Source organism: Dioscorea cayenensis, chromosome 9, assembly GCF_009730915.1.
Source record: "Dioscorea cayenensis subsp. rotundata cultivar TDr96_F1 chromosome 9, TDr96_F1_v2_PseudoChromosome.rev07_lg8_w22 25.fasta, whole genome shotgun sequence".
Lineage (NCBI taxonomy): Eukaryota > Viridiplantae > Streptophyta > Magnoliopsida > Dioscoreales > Dioscoreaceae > Dioscorea > Dioscorea cayenensis.
The window spans coordinates 9,108,050-9,133,157 of record NC_052479.1 but is presented as its reverse complement, the minus strand read 5'-3'; the positions used below and the strand labels follow the sequence as shown (position 1 = coordinate 9,133,157).

At 37.0% G+C, this 25,108-nt stretch overlaps 1 protein-coding gene across 1 annotated transcript in view; it reads right to left on the bottom strand.

Moving 5' to 3' along the window:
• Window positions 1-24,876, bottom strand: part of LOC120268885 (pentatricopeptide repeat-containing protein At4g04790, mitochondrial-like) — a 34,561-nt gene extending 9,685 nt beyond the window's left edge. The window contains exons 1-11 of the mRNA XM_039276145.1: window positions 24,629-24,876; window positions 24,478-24,528; window positions 22,449-23,048; window positions 20,952-21,131; window positions 19,395-19,459; window positions 16,287-16,394; window positions 13,018-13,131; window positions 10,906-11,001; window positions 10,071-10,169; window positions 2,399-2,518; window positions 803-907 (exon numbers count right to left, since the gene is read on the bottom strand). Coding sequence (XP_039132079.1) covers window positions 803-907; window positions 2,399-2,518; window positions 10,071-10,169; window positions 10,906-11,001; window positions 13,018-13,131; window positions 16,287-16,394; window positions 19,395-19,459; window positions 20,952-21,131; window positions 22,449-23,048; window positions 24,478-24,528; window positions 24,629-24,842 — 1,752 coding nt within the window. The 5' untranslated portion in view covers window positions 24,843-24,876. The remainder of the gene's footprint in view (window positions 1-802; window positions 908-2,398; window positions 2,519-10,070; window positions 10,170-10,905; window positions 11,002-13,017; window positions 13,132-16,286; window positions 16,395-19,394; window positions 19,460-20,951; window positions 21,132-22,448; window positions 23,049-24,477; window positions 24,529-24,628) is intronic.
• Between the last annotated feature and the right edge of the window lie 232 nt (window positions 24,877-25,108).

Here is a 25,108-nt window from a genome sequence, read left to right as displayed (position 1 = left end):
AAATCCAAAGGGGTTCAAAAGAAACATAAGACCAACTGATTTCCTTGTTTTTATTTTCCTTTAGCACACTTAAGTTGGTTGTGAAAATTATTCATAAGAGATCACATTCTTGATGTGCGCTGAGGGAACAAAAAGACTAGAAATTGTAATCAAAGAGTGGTGAACCATGTGAACACTTAATATTTAACTCTTGGATATATATGCATATAAGTCATCATTTTGAATGGAGGTTCAGCCATCCCACATCAAGTGACATTCATCATGGAACTATTTATAACCAAGATTGAGTTCCTATTACAAAGAAAAAGCCAGATAATTGGCCATTTAATAAAGAAACATTTAGCGTTTGTACACAGACATGGACTTCCAATTCATTTCAGGCATAATGTTATCAAGTAATGCATATTCTAACAGAAATGAACTTTATATTGAACATCATTCTTGACATTTGAAGAACTGCAGTTGATTACAAGTGAATTGCTTATAACTTATACAGCTACAGAAATGTGAAAATACTTATTATTGAATAACAGAAGTAGTTTTTGAAGTAGATTAACAAAATGATGTCTTGTATGGTTGATGTTTGTCTCAGATTCCTTATTTGATCTAATAACACTGTTAAAATTAATAACCATTGCACACAACCATAGGGAGAGTTTAAATAATTTCAAGCGTATGAAAATGGCAGGAAGTTTTCATGAGATGTAGCTGTCCATATTATAACACATACAGGCAAATTGAACCATCCCTTCCACATGTATCCAGAAAATAAATAACTGTATGGCAACTAGCACAAAATTACCTTCTTTGCCATATCAAACTTCCCCAAATTAGCATATGCATTTATAAGAGCCATATAGATATGTTTCGAGAGCAGAACTCCAGAATTCTGCAAATCTTTCTGATACTGCAAACAATTTAAAAAGCAAAATATCATCAAGAGAAATTGGACAAACAGCTTCCTCCAAAGTTTTCAGAGCACAAAGAATAGTTCATATTCCTAAGAATGAAATAACTTAAACTAACAAAAACCTGTTCTGAAAGATTGACTTCTCACTGGAATAGTCTATTATATAGAAACTTTATGTTGATTAGACAGGTTTTTTAGTCACATCTTGATAACCTATTTAACGTGTCCCAGATTCCTTTGAAATAGAGCTATTACATAGCAAAAATAAAAATAAAAATAAAAATAAAAACTCTCAACTTTTATTGTATTTAGCCAGTGTGGCCTTCTTGGAACCTGAACCTCTAGACATCCTGCTCCAATGAAGAGCTCTTTGCAGCCTGCTGCCAACCATTAGTGAGCCATTGAACAATGCCCCTTCCTCACTCTCTATCTTGGGTACTAGTGGCCCAGACAATCTATTGTATCACTATTTCATGGTTGGAATGCCAATTCATCTCTTTCGTGTATTAATGTGGTGGGAAATGCTTTGTTACATTTGAGATTTTTGAAATTAAGATTTATTGTGTTTTGTGCATTTTTTGTTTGACATAAACATAGACACAGAGATATCCAATACAGGGATTCCCCATTTTAGAAAGAAAGTCCATTTGACTGCAATATCTGATAACCACTTCATCCTATTACTTGTATTTCCACACTTGGAATGATGATATGTCAACAAAAATTCAGCAATGAAACTGTGTCTGATGGATAGAATCACAACTATTAGCTAATGTTGCTGCCTCACTAGTGTGACATATAGCGCAATTGCATCTCATCAAGCAAGATATGGCTATAGAAACCTGAACAAGAACCCTCTAGATTGAATCATAATGTTTTCCAGCATTTGAATATGCTGCTTCTCCTACAGCAAACTGTTGTGTGCCATTCTTTTGAAATAATGATTTCTTAAGTGCCTAAAATTTTTCAAGCATGAACTATTTTATGGCTTCACATTTAGCCTACTACCACATTTATTTTGTGAGCCACTAAAATCTTGTTGATTATTTCTTATGCTTCCTTAATGTCAGGCATAAAAGGGAAATATAAAGTAGCATGCCTCTTAGTAAAAAGCTCAGTGCAAATTCATAAAGGAATAGGAAAGATCATGAATTTTCAGTGAACACAGGCAAGAAGGTGGTACAAGTACCTTCATATTTTTTGGCAAACTATATAAAAGTTGTACGAGGGTAAGCTTTTATCACCATTGAAATTCAGCATTTAGCCAACATAGATGTCATGTTAATTTGCACTTTTGAACTTAAATGGATAGATATAATGCAGGGAAGCAATCTATGCAGATGATGGAAATGATTTACAATTATGTCATACAGTCACACAAACAGCAAACATCTCTTTGTCCAACATTCAATAGTTGCGAGGGAACAACAACAACATTTTGCTCATTTTAAATAGCAAGATATAGAGAAAATGAAGTAGCAAGCAAACCTTGATGATATCATTCTCACATTTACAGTTTGATATTAAGTAACTGAAAGTCTCAGAATCTGGTTTTACATCAGCTTCTTCCATTTGCTTGAGAACCATCAAGGCCCCATAGTAATTTTTCTGCACAAAATTGAATAGCAATATCAACCTAACCAGCAATTCAGAAACAGGAATTAATGATATCAATATTAACCCACTTTGGGCTTCATGTAAAGATTACCAATCTTACAGCCATTGATTTCCAGCAAGAAGCAGAAAAATGTAGATAATTGTCTAGGTGACATAACTGAGGAGATCAAACTAACCAACTTAAGAAGTAACTATGACAACAAAACTTAAGGACTTGGCCAAGACAAAATGTAAACACAAAGGTGAAGTGGTATGACTTTGTAATGTAAATCATACAGATATATTGAGAACAATAATTGTGATAGTTGTAGGTAACATGCACAAAGTAAAAGAACTAGTCAATATCAAGAACACATAACAAAGAAAAATACTTATCGATAATCTTCATTTCAAATCACTATCAAGAAATGAGGCGAGATTGCAGTCTACCTATATCCAGTACTAGCCATTAAATCAACCCATGCATAGGAAGAAAGATGCTTAATTATATGCATGATGAAGTTACTGAAGAGAACAGAAACTCATAATCAACAAGCAAGATACCAGTAAAGAACAACAACTTGACCCAAATTCTCTCGCCGGCCAGGCCTAACGAAACCTCAGACCGTAAAGCCAAGTTTCCAAAAGGGTCCCACCTCACCTATCCCCTCTCAGGAAGGCTTTTCCAATCAATGAGCGCACAGAAGTTACTGAAGCCTATTGTGCAATCAGATAAGGAAACAAAATTGAGTTCCAGTTAAAGATGGAATAATTAACTCGTTAGCAATAATACAGAAAGATACTGCAATGTTTTGTCCAAAGAAAAACCGATTGGTTATTAAAATAAATAATGGATTTTTTTTTTCCTGAATCCTTTTGCTTAGCCAATTAAAGCAGCCGCAATAACTCGAAGGGAAACACAACAATGTTAAGAATGAGTCCACATTGTTTGAAAATAAGTTTCTCAGGCAGGTTTTTGTCAAGAGAGGACCATAAATGGACCAAGTTAGTTAGGACTTGCAACTGTAAGCAAGGTGCCTATTTTGAGATATTGAATAGGGATGACCTGAAGTCAAAGTCCAATCAAGTGATCTAATGTCAAAGATGGGCTCAGTTTGGGCTCAGACTATCTCGAGACAAAGAACCTAGCCCAACTATAACCCTACTATCATGGGTATTTACGCGTCCCGTGTCCCGTGCGGCACTTGCCCAAAACAAGTCAACCTCAACAAGGTTATCCCAAGGAAAAAAACTAAGTAAGAAAATAAGATGAAGGCAAGGGAAACCGGAGATAAAAGAGAAAAATCTAACTCTCTATTGAGTTTGAAAGAATGTGTTACAACCAAGCCTTAGGGCAGAAAAATCATCCTCTCCTCTAAGGGGTCAAGGGTCTCCCATATAAGGGCCCCGAAATATGACCAAGTCCCAAAGGCCCTCCTATGCCCTTGCCAGTAGCATGATAGAATAGTACTATGCCATCCCTATGCATGTAGGGCTGCACAGTGCCATGTTAACACTTGCTGGGCCGTACAATGCCATCTTAGTGCATGGGCAGGTCGCCTGACACAGCTGCTTTGACAAAGGGCCATGCCTCTGCATGACTGGGTCGAGGTGTCGGCCTCCTGCCCGCGCTCGCTTGGTCTGCCTCGGTCACGCCTAGCCAAGGCAAGTTTTCTCGGCCGCCTTGGTCACTGCTTCCTGGCCCACTCGGCCAAGGCAAGTTTTCCTCGGCTATCTCGGCCAGCCTACCTAGCTCCATGCCTTTGAATATTTTTGGCCTTCCATTTTTTTCTTGCCCTGCCCAACCACGCCACAGTCACTCGATTAAAGGTGCGTGGCCCATGCCGGGCCACACAGTGCCATGTTAACACTTATCAGGCCATACAATGCCATCCCGGTGCATAGGCAGGGTCGTCTATCCCACCTGCACTAACAAAGGCCATGCCTCTGCATGACTAGGTCATGGTGTCGGCCGCCGAGCCTGCTCTCGCCAAGCTTGCCTTGGTCACTCCTGATCAAAGCAAGTTTCCTCGGCCACCTCGATTACCGCTGCCTGGCCCGCTCGGCCAAGTCAAGTTATTCTTGGCTACCTCGGTCAGCCTGCCTAGCTCCATGCCTTAGAATATTTTTGGCCTCCCACGGCCTTGCCTTGCCCGGTCGCGCCATAGACACTCGTTTAAGGTGCGTGGCCCACGCCCACACGCCCTCGATCGCGGCCCAAGGTCTTGGATGTGCGGAACGCCACTCCCACTTATGACCGAGCACCATGGTCAACCATACAGGTCACGTGCCTTATCTTCGCGGAATGGCCCTGCTCATGGCCATGGCAATAGTGATACCTTATTTAGGCGGGCTAATGGTCGTGGTGAGAAAGTGGACACAGAGCATAAACTCAAAACTATCAAGCGGGGCCGCCAAGAGGTCAACCTCGCCACTTCAGCCTCCCATGCACATGGTAAGTCCCGAGACTCGCCCATCTACGGCCTACGCTTGAGAGTCAATAGCCTTTACTGGGATGTAATGCGCACATACACTGAGTCCAAGCCTCGCCGCAGAAGCTTCACTGATGAAATTGTGGATGGTGCCTATGTCCACCATGGCATAGATCTCCCTATCATTTATGGTCATATGCACATAGAGAGGGCTAGGAGTTACCTTTCACTATCCTTATGGTTCCCAGAAGTTGCAAAGGATTAATCTTGATAGGGAGTCCGAATTGTTGCATCCTTTAGAGATGAGCGCAGCCCGTCACAGATAAAGCACCCAAATGGCATACTACTTTGCCCACCAGACTGCCAATCCTCTTTTTATATCCCCAACGTGAGGCTCCGAGGTGGTACTCTCCCTGGTTTCCTCTCAAACTTCTCCTTTGGCCGAGATTTGGCCTTCTTTCCCTACTACGTAGCGGGATTCCAATAATCCACCAAGGACTCACCATCACAATGGCCAAAGCCAAATCCTTTACCCTTAGTCGTCGCACTTCAATCTGAGCCCACTGTTGCAAGCCTATAAGAAAGTTGCAAAGCTTGTCCTCCTCGAACATGTCTTGGATGTCCAACATCAAAGACGTGAGGTCATTGACATAACCCTCGCAATATGCCGGTGTGCTTCAACTTTTTCAAGGCTTGTCGAGCGACCCAAAGCCGTATTGCCGAGGAGAAACTGCTCACGTAACTTGTTTAGCTCTGCTCAAGAGTGAGAAATTGTGCGATCCGAGCGGGCGTCGTCAGCCAGCCGAGTTCTCCACCAAAGTTTAGCATCCCTAGTTAAGTAAATTCCCACCAACGGGACCCTACTCAACTTTCATGACCTTTGCGACCTTGAAATATTAGTCAACATCACTTAGAAAATTTTCTAGGGTCTTGGTGCTTCAAGCAATGTCGAAAGGGTGATGGCTTGAAGACCTTAACGCGAGGGCCTGCCTCTAGCGTGCTAGGATAGACACTGCCAGTGTCCTTCATAAACCTGACTTCACTAAAGAGGGCCTGCCGTCGAAGTCAGAAGTTCCAGGGTGTGGCTAAGCTCAAGGACACGGCCAAAGAATTCTTCATACCTCTGGCAAAGGGATATAGGTTAAATGTCCTCCAAGTACAAGCCAACTACATCATCAAGCCACCCAGCGGCTTCCTAGATCCTCGTCATATATTCCTTAAGACGATCGAGTATGTCCTTCGTTCCTCCCGCTATATTGATTCCTTTCTTATAAAGCCCCGAGCTCTGATACCAACTGTCACGAGTATTTTCACGTCTCGTAGCCCACGCAGCACTTGCCTAAGGCAAGTCAACCTCACCAAGGTTATCCCAAGTAAAAACTAAATAAGAAAGTAAGATGAAAGCAAGGAAGATAGGAGATAAAAGAGAAACATCTAACTCACTATTGAGTTTGAAAGAATGTGTTACAACCAAGCCTTAGGGAAGGAAAATCATCTGCTCCTCCAAGGGGCCAAGGGTCACCCATATAAGGGCCCTAAAAAATGGCCAAGTCCCAAAGGTCCTCCCACGCACTTGCCGACAGCAAGAGAAAAGTACTATGCTATCCCTGTGTATATAAGGCCGTACAATGCCATTCTTACGCCTGCTAGACCGTATAATGCCATCCCGGTACATGGGTGGGTTGTCTATCCCACCTACTCTGACAGAAGGATATATCTCGGAATCACTCAGTTGAGGTGTTGGCCACCCGCCCGTGCTCACCAGGTATGCCTCGGTATTGCCCAACCAAGACAAGTTTCCTCAGCCGCCTTGGTCATGGCCACCTAGCCAGCTCGGCCAAGGCAAGTTTCCTTGGCTGCCTCAATCACATCTTCCTGGCTTGCTCGGCCAAGCCAAGTTTTCCTCGGCCACCCTAATCAGCCTGCCTGGCTCCATGCTTTAGAATATATTTGGCCTCCCACGGCCTTGCCCTACCCGGCCACACCACAGTCACGGCGCACGGCCCATGCCCGCACACCCTCGATCACGCCCCAAGTCTTGGTTGTGTAGGGCACCACTCCCGCTCATAACCGAGTGCCATGGCCGACCGTATAGGTCACATGCGTTGTCTTCGCTAGATGGCCCTACTCATGGCCATTCTTCGGTCAAGCAGCCCAGCTAAGCCCGTGCAAAGGACGAGTGCCACATGGTCCCGTCACACCTGTTGTCATGGGATTGACCGAGCATCACACGACCCGTGCAACAATTGGCTACGCACCACGCGCACCAACCCAACCTAAGTCCAAGGATCGCACTTCCGCGCCCCTACAAGCAAAGATACAAGCAACCACACCCACAAGACAAGGAAGCAAGGAAAAGAGGGAACCAAGAGATAAGAGAATAAAACTTAAAACTCTCTAGAATGAAGTCAAGGTTACACCCATGAGCTTTAACAACACATGCCAAGCCCTTCACCCAACTCCCAAAGGATGAAGGTAGCCCAAAGTCTTAACCTCCCTAAGACTAAGGACCAAGGGATGCCCAATGACCCACTAAGGATCAAAGGATCAAGAACTCCAAGGAAGAAACCCGTCTTTCCAAGGAAGCCCAAGATGATCTTCTTCACTTGCTCTTCATCCGGCCATACCGCTTGCATCTTACCGATGTGACCTTCTCCATGCCGCGCCATGCCATGCCCACACCTTGGGCCATGCCGCGTCATGTCGTGCCCACGCCTTGGGTCATACCGGCCATACCGCTTGCATCATGCCGATGTGACCCGCTCCATGCCGCGCCATGCCTCGCCCACGCCTTGGGCCATGCCGCATCATGTCGTGCCCATGCCTTGGGTCAGGTCATACCTATATATGTTGTTTTGGCTCACAGCTGGGCGAGAGCCCTCTCACGCCCACCCAATCAAGATGACCGACCGTTCATTATCGGTGCTTACACTTGACCCGGCTGATCGGCCAACACTTCACCAATCTTCGGCCCCTCGGTCTTTCCCTCGATCACGATCACTCTCGGTCAAGGTCCCTCGACCACATGCATCACCCATGCTCGTTGCCCGGCAAGCACTCGGTCACAAGCGACATCAGCCCATGCGACGCTTGCTCGGCACTCCCGGCTGGGATCCTCGATCATGTGTGCCTCCTGGGCACCGCTCGGATGATCGTACGGACATCAAATTTCTTTGGACTTAGATTTTGGCCTAGCTTAGCCTCCTCGGCCATCATCCTTCGGTAAGGCACCGACCTTCCCGGGCATGCGAAGAAACCCTGTGACACATGCCATCTAGGGAGTAATCATCGCCTACCAAGAAAATCATTTTATTGGTCCCAAAAATGAACAAAATGATGGAAGACATCAACAGCAAACAAACAAGAAAATAATCAATACTCACCAAAACATGCAACAAGTTATAATCAATACTTACCAGAACGCCAAAACAACTATGTTCCACGCAAAACTTGTGACTTTGTTCATGTGGATAAACATATAAACATATGTGAAGGCACGCATTTGATATTATAAACCCATGTATCCAAAACAACCAAATTCTTTTAACCAAAATAGTGGGAATAGAAGGAAAATCTTAAGGAAATGAAAATCAATTCAGAAAATGTATGGTCTCATTCACAATAATAGCTCTTTGGCACCATCCCCTCGATTTTATTTTACAATCTACCTTGAATATTCTTTCCTTCCATCTCCTTGAGATAAGCTTTCATTACAAATTTCCCGTAGTACAGCCAAGCAGATGGCTGCCAAGAGTTGCACTAAGATATCTGCTCACCAGAGCTGGCAGAGGATTTAAGAAATAGAAGCGACAAAATGTTTTCATTCGGCTTTTACATTATTGCAAGTGAATTGGCTGCATCAATTCCATAGGGATTATTGGATAAGTTAATGTCATTTGTTTTAGGGGAAAACCAGACCTACAATTTGATCTATTATCACTGAAGTTTACAATCAAGAATATCTCTGTACAAATAATAAGTTCCCCAGGCAAGTAGGTGAGGCAACTAGCCAACCACTAACCATCAAGTAATTGCCACGTAGCCTAGGCAGGCTAGATCTGTAAACGCCTAGACAAGCAATTAGCCAATTCTAATTAATCAGGGACCAACTGGGTGGCTAAAGAAAAGCCACTTAATAAATAAAAATGAATTGATTTTTAATATGAAAACTGTGAATAACTAATTCTTTTTGTCATTCTAGACTGTTCCATCAATACTTCCAACCAAGAGATGCAACCAAAGACTACATAAGTTGCTCAAGCTCATTAGCCATATAATCTGTCCACAAGTGAGTATATCATTTTACAATGTTTACTTTCCCAACATTTAACCTGTTTTTTCATATAATACCTAATTTCCTCTTGTGGGCCAATTGCATCTATTGTTTGCATCCTCGAATATTTAAAATAAGACAATCAAAGGATCCTATAGTTTCTTATGGTTCCTTCCTCATACAACTAATATAATTGAAAGCTAATTTTGAAATAAGAATAATGTTTTCTATGAGAAAATTGAATATCATTTGCACAGCACAGGGATGATAAACATAAGAAAAAGTACTGCCATATTTCTGAGCTGTGGAGAAGCATGATATAGTACAAACACAAAATTCTAATTTGGATTCTTACAATGCATGCATATCTTCCATCCCTGGTTCTTCTGTTTGGGGAGAAACAAGCTTTACTTCCATGTTTTATAGACACATATGGCAAAAGGAAACTAGTATGCACCTGCTATAACTGCACACTTATTTACATAGATTTTCTTCTACAAGGATCTTTTCATTAGTAACACAGTGTTTCTTGAAAGTCATGACAACAAAAACAGTTTTCAACAATTTTTTTTGCCAACTTGGAAGATAAACTCTATTTACCATAGGCTATGGTGTAAAAATATTTAAAATGTTCATTCTTCACACAAGCAAATTTCATTGAAACATGCGACAACCAAGCATGGCAAACAAATTTGTCTGAAATCTCAGCGATTTAGAGCATCAAGAAGAATACGGTAGCAATATTCCCATAAAGGGACCTCTAGCATAGTGATAAGCCAATGCCTAATAAACACAGTTCAATTCAAGGAAGTAAAGGACAATGAACTCCAGAACTTAAGAGTATCTAAACATCACTTGCCTCCCTGAAGTGTCCTGCCATAATGGCATTAAACATGCTTGTTGTTAGTGGCTGATTCATTTCTTGCACACTTCTTAAAAGATTGTATGCTCCTGCAAACTGCAGAAGAAGTAATACGCTGTGAGACAAAGCAGAGTTAATAACAATAGGTTATAAAAGTATGACAATTAAACACACAACACACTGTTACAGCTTGACAAATCTCTGCCAAAGCATATTCCCATTATATTAGTCTTAACAAAGTATATACAAGCATGAACACAAGGGGCCTAGACCTATCACATCACATGCACAGAATTGAGAAACAAATGAAGGAATGTAACAAGGGAAAGTCTCCAGCTCACCCTGCCTCTGTTGAAAAATCAACCTAAAATTTGTAAACATGACCACAAAACAGGCATAACTGACTCTAGTTGCCATGATATCTAACTATCAAGGAACTTTTTTCAGTCATACCACAATTTGATGGCTATTTGAAAAAAAAAATTCACATTAGTTCATTACATGGCTTCAATTAACATGTGCCACATAACAATGTTTTACCCAAAAGTGAACAATTTTTGTAGAGATAAATACAAGTAAACTAGCATAAACATTGGATTAAATGCACAAAAAATCAAGAGATTTCTTGAATTTATCATAAATGATCCTAATTTCTACATAAATAGAATATTAGCTGACAATACTGATATCAAAGTTTTCTTAGCTTATAACAGAACAAAGCAGACCGCCACTTGGAGCATAAGCAGAGAAAATATAAGAAGGGCCCATCACGCCAATGAGAACTATAACTCAATGCATTCAAGAAAATTTCAGCATGAAAACTACAACTTACATCTTTAATCTTTACATACAAACTTATCATGCTTTTGAGGGTGTCTTCTTTTGGTTTCAAGCTGTGGCGGCACATGACTGAATGGATTGAATGAACCTTTCAAAAAATAACAAAAGAAGAATTAGAACATTAAGTGATGCAAACTAATGAAAGAAACAACCCAATAGCAAAAGACAGGAATGCAACAACAGTTTCAAACTGTGATGATTATAACATATACTGAGTAGCTGGGTCAGATGCAGAGAGTAGGCACAAACCTAGCTAAAATTTTCAAATGTAGCAGTATATAAATTTACATTTTCGGAAACCACACATTTCTCTAGATTATGCAGAGGTCTCAGATCCAAATTGTAAGCCAGGAGCTTAAATTTAAGGCCTTGATTTAGACAAGTTCCAAGGATGCAAATGTTTAGAGAAAGAAATTCAAACTCCTTTGTACAGTAAATATTAAATTCCAAGATATCAAATGAGTGTGACCCACCAAAATGACAGACTTATCATAGCTAGAAAATCCAAATATAATCCAATATTTTGGCTTAAGCTTCACTCAAGATCAAACATACAGGGACTCTCAGGCAGAAGTTTTGTTTGGAAACTAATAAGTAGTAAATTATAGTATATTTTTTTAATAGACTTAGGTCTCATTTCTTAGTCGGTCATGCATCTATCTCTATGTTTTTAAATGACTTACTCTTCTAGTTCAAGTTACTGCTCTATGTCAATCTACACGCAGATAAGTGAAATTCGACCTTTTATTTGAAACGCGGGTGACCTATGGCAGCTACCACACCCATGGATCATGGCGCAGAAATTCAAAAGACTAAACCCCTTGAAGAAGCACAACCCGCCCTGCGTAGCTAACATAACTGTGGATCTTTGCCGCTGTCACAACCCTAATTTAACCCTCCTCTGTATAAGGCCCAAAAAAGATTTTAAAATATCTTTTGGCTACGAGAGCAAGCATACAATTTCTCTAAGGGTTGGGGATCATCTAAAGCTATCATAAAGAAGAAAAAAGACAAAGATCAAGGGAGAGATTCATCGATCTACAAGAACATCACACTGGAGGATCAAGAGTTTCTTCTTTCTTATTCTTTGATTCATTCCATGTTTAGATCTATGATTAATATGAACCTTTTATCTTACAAATCGAATATGAGCGAGTAGATCTTTTGTTCTAGGATTGAAATTAGCCTAATGTTTAGATAATTGGCGATGTATTGACTTCTATTTTTCATATTAATGTTTATATGATTTTGATTCACTTTTATGGTACTTTATGCTTATGAATAAGCTGGGCCCCTCATATTTGCATAATTTTAGATACCAAAGGAAAGACCGAAAGGTGAACTAAGGTGTTGGAAACCCTAGAATTACACTTGAAATCCTAGATTATGATTTCTTGAGGATTACTGGATGTCATAGAACTTAAAGGATCTAATTAGATTCAATTGCCACGAAAGTAGGAGTTGTTCTAAGTTAGATACCACGCTATATTCTGAAAAGAAATAGTGAGTATCCTCGGATATTCCACCTCCAAAGCAATTAAACTTAACCAAGAAAAAGCCAATATGAAGTCTTTTATCTATCACTGCGGTGAACCTTAATCCTAAAAAGCCCTTGCAATCTGAAATAATCACCCTCAGCCATTAGTAGCCTTAATTTTGTTAGTTTTAGTTTTCATTACTTATTATTTCCACAATTCACATACCTATCGATTTGTCTAAATAACCCTAATTATAAGAAATTGGTAGTTAACAACAAAGTCCTCGTGGGAACGATATTTATTTACTACTTGAACGATACGTGGGTTTGCAGCACGCATCAGCAACCTGAGTTGCCAACACTACGAATATTCTTTCTTGATATATTTATTATTTACATCACAATGATTGAGAATTTACACCATTTCTAACATAATCTTTATGAATTATATATAAGTTATTTGAAACACGTCCAATACTCCTCTCTTTTTGATAGTTCCCTTTCATGCGCATACATATTAGTTCAAAAATTAAAGCAGAAATAATGATGCACACTTAACTATTATAAAAATAGAAAATTAATGCAAAAGTTATCATAACAAATACAGCATAAAGGAAATCAGCATACCAAATCAAGTTCACCACCCTCCTCTGTTGCACGTAAAATTGGGTGGAGGGTTTCAATTGGTATATTAAAACCAGAATGACACATGTGATCAGCTATAATGAGTGCTGCATCCACCTGCATAACATGGCTATGTTAAGAAATGGTATGGCAACATGCTTTGTCACATCAACAGAATTTGTTTAGCACCCTCAGAACTAAAAGAAATCCAGTTCTTGGTAAAACAAAGAAGATTGAGTTTTTATTAAATTCTATAAACCACCAATTACTGAATAGCCTCAAATTAAGTCAACCAAATAACTAGATAGATTTTTGGTGAAATTGCACAGAAAAGGCTTGCTTTACTGCCATGTCTGATTCTCTATTTCATGAGGATAACATCCCTAAAATTTCATATTACCCCTACGCCCTAACAAGGTTTTGGTAACGCCCGACCTTGTTTGGTGAGTTATTTTGCTAAATGCAAAATTTAACAAAAACATTTTTTTAAAAAACTTCATCTGTTTAATTAAGCTCAATGTTATTATGTTTAAATCATTAGGGCCCGTATGATACGCAAATTTTTGAGGTACAGTACAGTACAAGTTTTCTTATTCGTTGTTTGATTTATAAATAGACAGAGAGTACAACACAAAAGGTTGTTAGAGTACAGTACAAGTGGATCAAATTTTTGTACTACTAAAACCGCGGTACAAAAATTCCATCATAGTACAGCACAACAAAAGACTAAACCACCCCAATAAAAAATTAAAATTACAATCATGACATATCATATCCCACGACACTAACTCCCCGACCTTACACCTCCTTCTCTTCCTCCGCCGATGCACGCCCTTTCCCATTTACACGATCCTCTTCTCCATCTCCATCTCAATCATTAGGGCCCGTATGATACACAAAGTTTTGAGGTACAGCACAGTACAAGTTTTCTTATTCATTGTTTGATTTATAAATAGACAGAGAGTACAACACAAAAGGTTGTTAAAGTACAGTACAAGTGGATCAAATTTTTGTACTACTAAAACCGCGGTACAAAAATTCCATCATAGTACAGCACAACAAAAGACTAAACCACCCCAATAAAAAATTAAAATTACAATCATGACATATCATATCCCACGACACTAACTCCCCGACCTTACACCTCCTTCTCTTCCTCCGCCGATGCACGCCCTTTCCCATTTACACGATCCTCTTCTCCATCTCCATCTCCATCTTCTCCTCTTCTCCTCCATTTTAGTTTTTTGCCCTCTTGTTTTTCAAAGATTTTAAGATTTTAGGATTTACAGGGTTTTTTCTTCTCAAATAGATATTTAATTCGTAACATCTATATCTTTTTGGATAAATAAAAGTGATCAATATCTAAAAGTTAAAATTTAAATCATATAAAAAATATACATAAATCTTTTTATATTTCTATTAAAAATTTAAAATTAAAATCTTATAAAAAATAAATATACATAAATCTTTTTTATCTTTACCTATGAATCAGGATATGATTTTCTTGAATAATATTAGTGAACTCATATAAAAATTATTATATAAAAAAAATTCTGTTTATTTTAAGTAAGCAATTATTTTCATATATTTTGAAATTAAAACAAGATATAATTATGATTTAATACATTTATTCATGTTAATATTGATAATGAGAGAAACTTCAAACTTTATTTTCTTGTGAAGATTTTTATTGCAAAAGAAACATATAGGATAGTAAAAAGGTATTAGAATAATTTACAATATTTTGTCTAGTACCTAGTACAAATCAAACGAGAACAGCACAAAGAATTTTGTGTTGTCTATAGAACATCAAACATGGTATAGAATAAACAGTTGTGTTGTACCACAACTCCTTGTACTGCTTGTACTGTTCTTAATTACGTGTCAAACAACCCCTTAGTGTAATTGACATAATTAACATAAGGGGTAATCAAAGTCTAACACACCCAACAAAGTTAATAATCACTCTTTCAATACAAAAATGTCTCAATAGCATACCAAGTAATAAACAAATCTTAGAAGGAATCCTTAACATTTAGATCAACTAATAGAAATTATTAGGTGAATTAAATGTATTAAGAGCATCTTATAGGTCAAAATCTAAAACGGATTTCAGGTTTATGTCATTAGGGCTAATATTAGTTTAATTATTTGAAGTTAATTCCACAATTTGAAAAAAAAATGTCATGACCATAAATAAAATAAATAAATAAATAATTCCTTCTATCCTTCTTTGGACTCCATATGATAATTATAAAAATCAATAAAAAAAAAGGATTATCCCAATCCAAGTAAACCAGTTTGGCATGTTTATTTTGCAGATTTGAATTTGCAAATTCACATAAAACCCTACTCCACAAAAATGATTTAACAAACTTGATGCCAAATAATTACACAAATTTTTATATTATGGTCAAATAATTTGTGAGACCTAAGTCCTACATAAACATTGCAAGATGGACGCAAACATCCCTCTTAAAATCTTCAGAACTAGGAGCTTCATAATTACTAAGCCTTATTGATACTGCACATAACACATGCAGTTACATTTGCATTAGGGCCAGATAATATACCAAAAATTATTTTAAGAATTAGATTTGATTTTCTGAGGGATCCATATATTAATTTTGATGCAGGGGTGTCTGACATGATATTATCAAACATCTGAAGCAGATTAGCATATGTACACAAGACCAAGCATCACAGTGGTAAAGAAGTATGTTTAGTAGTGGGGAGATGAAGATCTTTTAATTTGGCAAAGCATATAATAACAAGACAGGTTTGTATTACCATCAATATGTATACTTTAGAAAGCCAGAAGGTAGAGTCCATCAACTTTCCCTCCAGGGAATATTGATGATAAATCTCACACAGTAATGCATGTGAGATGTCAAGAAATCAATGTATGTGCAAATATATGGATCACTATTACACTGTAAATCCGATTAAAAAAAGGTCATAAAATATTTCTTGCTCCATGTCAAATCTCATTCTTTATTTAAAAAAGTTTTAATGGCCATCATTAGGAATGCAAACATGCTTCTATATATGCTAATCAATGATTGAAATACACATCAACCAATCTTCATTCCTTAATATTACTTGTTTCAGAAATTTAGAGCATTACACAAGTTTCTGCAATTAAAGTTTATGCCATAAAGAAGCAAAATAATAGATTATCTTCTCAATAGACGCGTTGCTCAATACACTAAAAACTGAAAAATCATGTAGCTGGCTCAAAAGTGACAACAGTGAGACTGATAGCTGCATACCTTGAATAATTCGCAACAAAGTCCAATAAGCTTCTCGTAGGAGGCAATACACAGAACAACTCCAAGTTTCTCATGCAAGTTATTTAATTTTGGTAAAAGTTCCTCAACCTGTAAATGAAGGCATTACAAATACGAGGACAGATTAAAAAACAGCCAAATAGCACTCCCCATCAAAATTGGCTATTAATTTCAAAATTCAAGCAACATATTTAAATGGGATTTTAGGACAGAGAAACAAGCCAGAATCAGAAAATTATAGTTTGAAATTTTGCTTTTCTACTGATCGATTTACACGATCATATTTCTAATCATAAACAATTCTTACCAAGCACATGAAGTTCTCATAAAGTTATTCTTGAACAAGAATGAAAGTCATAAACTATTAAGCATACAATCAAAAGAACACGCCCCAAGCTTATCCACTTGAGAATGTGCAATGGCATTTGAATGAGGGTGTTTTATTTTTTTAATCAGAAGATCTGTAGCATAACACAAAGATTTAAATAGAGGCATTGAGTGAGGGTGTTCCACACGCAGATTTGTCAAAAGGATGCTCAAGTCATTGGATCTTATCACTTCTACTTATTCAATAGATTTACTAAACATTAGAAGAAAAAGGACCCTCTTTCAAAGGAAGATGAAATGAAGGTTTTAGGAAAATTAACTCAAAAGACATTACGATTTTTTAAACCTCAAATCCAAATTAGTTGGAAATACAAATTGTGCGACTTAAGTGAATTTGCATAAGTATAATAAGTTAAAAGTGCTAAAAACAATACTACAGCTACAGTGTCAAGACTCTAAAACAAGGACTTCACATTTTCGTACATAATGAATACAAAATTAAAAGTGCATCTCCCAAATTTGGAAAAAATGAACTAGCCAAAAGTGGAAATGAGTATGTAAGGGGATCATTCTACAGCAAAAAACATTTCTTTTTATCATTGACATAAATGTAGAATATGTAAGAAACATAAGATCATGGACCTCAAGAAATTCCACACATATGATTAGAACATAAATTGTATGACAACTTAAGTAGATACCAGTGCATGCATGCATAGCTGTCAAGAAAGGTCTTGAATGATTTAGTAAAGCATACTGAATGCACTGTTTAAAGGAAATCTGATCTACATGAAGGAGGGATCATAATGAGCTACTTTTATATGATTTATCTTAACTAGCTAACACACCTGATCAGATAGATCATATATCTATCAAAAATCACCGGTACTCAGTCAGGTATAAGTCATCCCATGTATCAGATTTCCTATGGCCCTTAGAAGGCTGATCAACAAGAGATCCATCACTGTGGTAACTTATAGTAGCCAACATATTGTGCCCAAATAAATTAAATCCACATTGAGGAAAATCATCAAGTATAAGCATGATGAGACTATGTCAAAGTAATTACATTCAAGTCCTACAGTGCAAATAAGATGATATGTCGAAGAATTGTGACTGTTGTTTGGGCTTATGATGCAACAAACTCACAATTCTACAATCATCGCTTAGCCAATGACAAGGTGCCAAATCATGTTGCAGTCATAAATCAATGTTAATGCTTATTTGCATTCGAGTTTATTCCAAAATAAAGAACTTATTTATTGCAAACTAATTTAAAACAAGATGTTTGTGAAAAATTAGATGGAGTTGTTTAACCAAAAACTTGTCCTTTGGGGATTATAAGAAAAGAGCTTGAATGGAAGTGATCAGACACTATAATTGGTAGAAACAAAATATAGGCACCATATGATGAATTTGGGTCACAGTGGGCAAGGTGTTTCCTGATGGGCATAGGCTAATGGAGTCTAGATAAGCATGTTTGTTGATGAGTTAGTCGCCAACATGATTGGCTGGAGATGGCAACCTTGAGGCCACCTAATCAACTAGGCTGAGAGGGGGGCCAACTAACAAGATTAGATGGCAGCCCACCATTACTCAGTTGCATTGATCCTACCACCATACAAGCTTTGTTGACAATCCATAACCGACTGATGACCCCTTGAGAGGTGTCCCATCTCAACAAGATTAAATGGCGACCTAACATTTCTTAGTTCCATGATCCTACCACCTAAACTAGTTTGGATGGTAACCCATTTACTGCTGACTTTCGGGGATCATTTAAGTCGCAACTACCAAACTTCGAGCAAAGATGTGCTGCCATGCACCATTGTATGTATGCCTCAAATATACACATTTGGTCCCCTACCTGCCAATGCTCTAGGATCAAGATTCTCTCCTATTTAAGACCATTGCAACATAATAAATTCCCACCCACAATCAACACCATGCAAAACACAGCTAATTTAACCCATCTCTAGTCCTTGTCCAAAGCTAATTAACTATCACTGAAAATGGTCAACTAAATTGAACTTCTTGTATTTTACAGCTTATTTAAGGTTTAATATGTGTTGTTAACCATTGACCTCCGCATGAATATACTATCCCTCTGAGGGCCCAGTATAAACAACAATGAGATTTAAATACATTAGCAAGAGATCATTTTGAAATAAGTATGAACTAAAACTTAAAGCACATTTACAGTCAATTTTCCAACAGATTCCTCACCTTAAACTTGGAAATCCAAAGTCAAAAATAAGTAACTTACAGTGTGCCAAGGGCCTCATCTGATTCCCAAGTACTCAACCAAAATGTGAAAATGGCACTAGCAATTAGCGATTATACTGATTTTTTTTAGTGAATAGATTCATATCAACCACCATTAATGAATTTTAACAAAATCCATCATGTTACACAAATATGATCCACTTTGCACAAAGAAAAGATGTATTAGATGCCATTCAGTTATATCTTCTAATTATTTGGGTAGGTCCCAGCCTTTGGAGAGTTTCTACCTTCAGCATGCGTCTTATTTTATATTGCACTTAAATCCTGTAGCTCTCAAACATAATCTATCAAATCATTTATGGTATATGTTACTCCAGAAAAAGAATTTAGAGTAGTGCAATGCAAACAAAAGCTTGCAAGAAGCATGAAACCGACTAGTATCCTGCTACCAAGAAAAACAATAATAAGAAGTCTTACTAGAACATTCCCACCATCAGGCATGAGAATTACCATTAGTCATCATGAGTGGTTCCTCACCGCTAAATTTGGTACGTTAACAACATAGTCATAAATGAAGGATGAGATATTCTCGTCTCCGACTTCTGGAATTGACAAAAGCAATATAAATATAAATCAAATTCAAAATATCATAATGCAAATGTTGGCTCAAAAGCATTTATGCACATTCAAATGTTAAAAGAACTCACCAAGAAAACCATTCATTTTCACAAGGTTTATATTATATGAATTTAACTAATCATAATCCAATAAACAATAAACAGGGTTCACTTCTAATCTCAGTAAAAACTAAGACCATTCATTGCAGCATTCCATTTTGAATGTCCCTGCTAGTGTGAACAACAAACCAAGACAAATACATTTTCATTGGTTGAACATGTTTGCATCCCTCATTGTAAAACAATCAATAACATCAAGTCTTACGCAAAGATATCACAATATTAAATGATCAAATGCTAACAATAAACAAGTTAAGGAGGGCAAAAGATAAACAGTCTCAGACTATGAAAGAACCTTCCATTTCTGTAACTTTCAGAAAGAAAATAGCTTTTAATATTAATTTATAAATCATAATTTTGAAAATAATAGATTTTAAATTTTTTGCACTTTGCTTTTCATTTTAGGGGAGTCAGGGCTTTAATAAGGATGAAAAAATATATTTTTTACATGATTGTTGAGGCCAAATCAGACCCTAGTACAATTTGGGCCAAACGAAGTACCCAACTGAATGCTGAATGAATGGAGTTAGCAGTGGCAGGAAAACTGTAGTAAATAGAGCTCATCACTGACACGCTTGCATGAGGGTCAACCTATGCACTACATCAACAAAGCTGCTTAGCAATTCATCGAGCTATCATTGATAGCCTTTTGATGTATGTGACCAGTAGACTCACACGTATGCTCCTAAACATAGCACTGCTGCGCTGAGACTCTTTGGTAACCAGAGTAAATAAGCAATCATAATCACATAGCTTTAGGTGGCGAGTTGAACAGAATCAGAGCCTAGTAGTTAGAGGATGGAAAGCAGCAATTGAGAGTTAGGTAAAAAATGGAAGAAGGGATGGGGTATCAAAGTTACAGATTAAAACCATTTATTGTTCCAAGTATCAACTGATCACACTGTTGCTTACACAAAGATTGTAAGCATGCCTATATAAAACACAAGCCAAGGGGGTTGACTTTTATTTGGGCAATGCTACAATTCATTGAGAAGCAATTTTAATTTTAGGTCAAGAAAGAATTATCTTCTCTATATTTTTGTGAAACTATACAGGAAGTAATAGAGTAACTAGAATCAAGCAGGCATCCCCACCACACCCCACCTCACTTCTTGATATTTACAGAGAGTTTTCATGGATCTAACTACAAGGAAAAGAAGAGTAAAATTGCAAGCAAGATCATAGTTAAATCAAGCAACTATGCTTTAGAGAACAACAATAAGTATACACTTGCTATGATCAATAACATCAAAAATCCTTACTACTTGTACCAAGTACATACACTTGCTCACTAAATACAAAACATCTTGCTCTCATGAAAAACCTAGGTATCTAAGAAGAAATCCACATGCAATACCTGCAGCTTTGAGTGCAAAAATGAACTTCTCCGAGAAATTGTCCAACTTCCACCTTCCTAAGAACTTGAAAATGCTTGCTATATACTTTGGTGAGGAGATTTTCCTTATATCAAGAACCTTTAACAATTGCAAGAATTCTGCCTTCCGATCATTTTCACCAAAAGCTAGCAAGTAGTTCTCTGCAATGAAACAAATCACACAAGGCACGCAGTGAAGGACTAATCATCCAAAGGAAATGCAAAAGTGCTACTTCCTTTACAAACTAGTACTCAGTAAGAAAAATCAAGTCCCCAAGTCCCTCACCAGCACAAGGTATGATGACTAAAAAGGTTAAATACTATAATTTCCCTCCACATGCCAAGATCCTATTTCGAATTTAGCACACAAAACGTAAAAAAACAAAACAAGACCAACCCATGTACATATATATAAACAGCCAACTGCTAACTGCCAAAAAAATTCAAAATTAGAACTTGAAATTTGTCAATTGAAGTTATTTATTGAGTGTGAAATACTTAGTACAAGATGCCTCAAACAGATAGTGTGCCTTAAGCTAGACCAAATTAACGCAGGTAAGTCGGCTCAAAATCAACTGCTTTTACAAAGCAAGTAAAATAGTGACATTAGATCCATATGGATATATAATTGTACATGAATATCCTTTTTTTAGTCAACATAGATAAGACACATCATTTTAACAAAAATTAATGGAGTTATCCCATGGAATGGTTCATCAGCATTTATGCGCAAAGCATTATTTAGTACAACTAAAGTTGAAAACCACATCAAGCAAAATAATTCAAATTTAGAATCTCGAGATAAAATGGGCATAATGAGATCACAGCACTGGTTAACTTGCATGGAACTAATTCATAAAATAATGCAAGTTTATAGATATGGAGATGTAGCAACTAATTATGATAAATAATGTAACAGTGCAAGCATAAGTTTATTTACTCACCAAATAGGAAAAAAAGTATCTTGACACTAGCAAAGATCAATAATCAACAAGGTTCAAACAACTTTAATTACAAAACCAATGAAGTTATTCCATAGTATGGATCATCAGGATTGATGTACAAACATTATTTAGTACAACTAAAGTTGAGAAACCATGCCAGGTAAAATAATTTAAAGTTTAAACCTAGAAAATACTGATAGAAAGGTTGTTATTTGCTTACAACCACATCATCTGCATGGGAGTAATTCATAAACTAATGCAACCAGTAAATATGTAAATATAGCAACTTACAACTATCAACACGGAAACTTATAACATACATTCAAAAGGATAAGTTATGTAGCAACACCACAAAGATATCATCTTCAAAGATCATTCAGGCAAGATAATTAAATTGTTGAAGTTGAAAACTTTCCAAATAATGCCATTAAATTTGAAGTATGAATTTCAAGTAGAACATGAGGAAAAGAAAGCATGTTGTGCAAGCACAAGCAATTCAAATCAAGCTACCTGCCAGCTTTGTAGTTGTCTTCACTAATAGCAACTCCCGCATGATTGCATAATTCGTGAATTTTATCTTCATACCCAACCTTAATCCAAAGCAGTGTCTCATAGTAACACATTCTACAAGATGAACCAGGGCATTCATCCTTTATTAGTTTACTGAAAAACTTGAATTCTTGTATCAGTCCTTTATCAATCGTATACATAAGAATAGGGCCATAACTGTCTTCATCAATTTGGAAGCCCCTTTCTCTCATTGACATGATAAGTTGATAAGCCTCATGAATATAGCCTAAGGAGTCTTCTTCAGCATTGCTAAGTCTAGCATTACCTATACAAACCTTAATTAAGGCATTGTATTCTCTAACACCAGTTTCCCTTCCCAGCTTACCAAAAATCTCAAGTGTAGATTCAGTGCCCAACTTGTTTGCACACATTCTCATCAATTTTGTGAAACGACGGGATTCTGTATTCTTAAATATATATCTTTGTTTCCTTTCTCTTGATACCTCCTTTCGCCGTTGAGATGGATGACTGTGAGATTTATTTGAAAACCATGGTATGCCTAAAATGTTCTTCGGTAGTACATCACTATGGAGTGGCAAAGGTTGACTTGATGCATCATTGTTACCTAAGAGTGGAAAATTTGTAATGAGATAAAGTAACTATGTTAAGAGAATAAATTCCCACATTGAAATAACAGTAGACAAGCATAACTCAAAGAAAATTAATTCCACATTAGTATTTCTTTGATTCTATGTACATTTCCAATCAAAATGAAGTGCCATCTAATTCATCAGCTTAGTTCCATATGCAAATTATAGCATTTGCTTAAATAATCCACTACTTCTAAATTCATGATTTATTAAAAATTAACCTATTAAAAATTAACCTATTAAAAATTTGACAAAGCCCAAATATGCAACTTTGCCAATTTTAAGTCAACCACATTTCATTGCACATCCAGATATCTGACTTGAAATTACAAATTTCCAAATCCAAATTAATTTACCAAGTAAAAATTTATAACTAATCAAAGCCCTAAAAACCCAAATTAGGTAATTCCAAGATCTTGACTAATATAAACTTCCAAACTCATATTAATTCATATTGATTGACAACTACTATGTTCAGGCTGATCAAATTCATAGATCAAGAACAAATTCAGAGTAATCAAATTTAAATTCAAACTCAAGTTAAATGAGATATTTATACACACAGTATATCAAATTCAAACCAAGCCTTAACCCATCATTTACATGATTCCAAACTGAAACCAGAAGAAGTCTACTTACAGTTAGTTAACCTACTCAAGTTCAAAATTAAATTAAAGTTCATATCTCGATTTCAATTTCTAAATTTATTTTTCTTCTTTCATTTGCATTTTTTTTTCTTGTGAGAAGAATGAAATTTATGTCCTCATGTATCTCTAATTTATTTTTTTGGCACCAATTTAATATCTTTGTATAAGAGGCTGCCATAATAATGTACGGAGTAATTATTGATACATACATGTTTTATTAAAGGTCATGATAACCTAAAGGATTTTTATAAAAATCAAAAAATGCTGTGATGCCTTATGCTCAGAATTCTCTCAAGATACAGAACAAGTGTTGTGCTAAGTCACAGGACAAAAGCTGAAGAAGAAGAAGAAGTCTGGAAGTAGATACAGAACAAGTGCTAAGTCACAGGACAAAACCAAGAAGAAGAAGAAGTCTGTGAACTTCCAGATATCAATCTGAAGGAGCATTTATCCCGGGAACTTCCAGATATCCCAATGGACAAGCACTATAGTTTCTTGCCAACTCTGGAATCAACACTTTCAGACCAAACAATTATTTTGTAATCCAAAACAGGAGAAACAATTATATCCAAAAACTCATGCTTCATCAATAGAAGTAGTGGCGCTATGCTAGTTTTCAAAATACAATTACATCCTTATAATTCCCATATAATGAATCTTAATCAACATATCACTTATAACTAATCAAATTCTTGTACAGAATCCAATATTTCCATCATTTCAAACATGTCTTACAACAAAAAGCTAAAGAACAAACCTCGCAAGATGGAAGAGATCTCCCTTGAAATCCCTACCGCAGAATCAAGCTCTGAAGAAGAAACACAGTCAAATTACTAAATAAAAAGACATTTTTAATACATAAATAAATAAAAGATAAAGAAACCCAAAGCGGAGAAAGAGGAGATCACCGGCTGTGTTAAGCCGGGAAACATGCTGCGAGGGAACTTCAACGGAAGGCTTGGAGGGATCAAGTGCGGCAGCGGAGGCGGCGGAGGCGGGAAGACAAGGTGGGGAAGTGTGGATGAGGTTCTTGGGAGCTGAGAGATTGAGGGGAATAGAGGCATTGGGAGTTGCAAAGGGATTTGGGGAGAAGAGGAAGACCTTGATTAGGGTTCTCGGCATGAGGAAGATGGTGTGGAGGATTTGGAGATGGACGAGAGAGAGGCTTCAAGCAATATATTAAAGGTGTTATTTTAACCTAAATTTATGTCTAATTATTGGGTAAATTATTTAGATACTTACCCAATTATTTGAATATTTTTATTTAAAATAATCCAATTATGAAAAATTTTAATTGGATATCTCAATTTGAGATTTACCTTTGTTTGAGTTATGCTCGCATGTTAATGGCATGCTGATTTGGTATGACATGTTATCCAACTTATGCC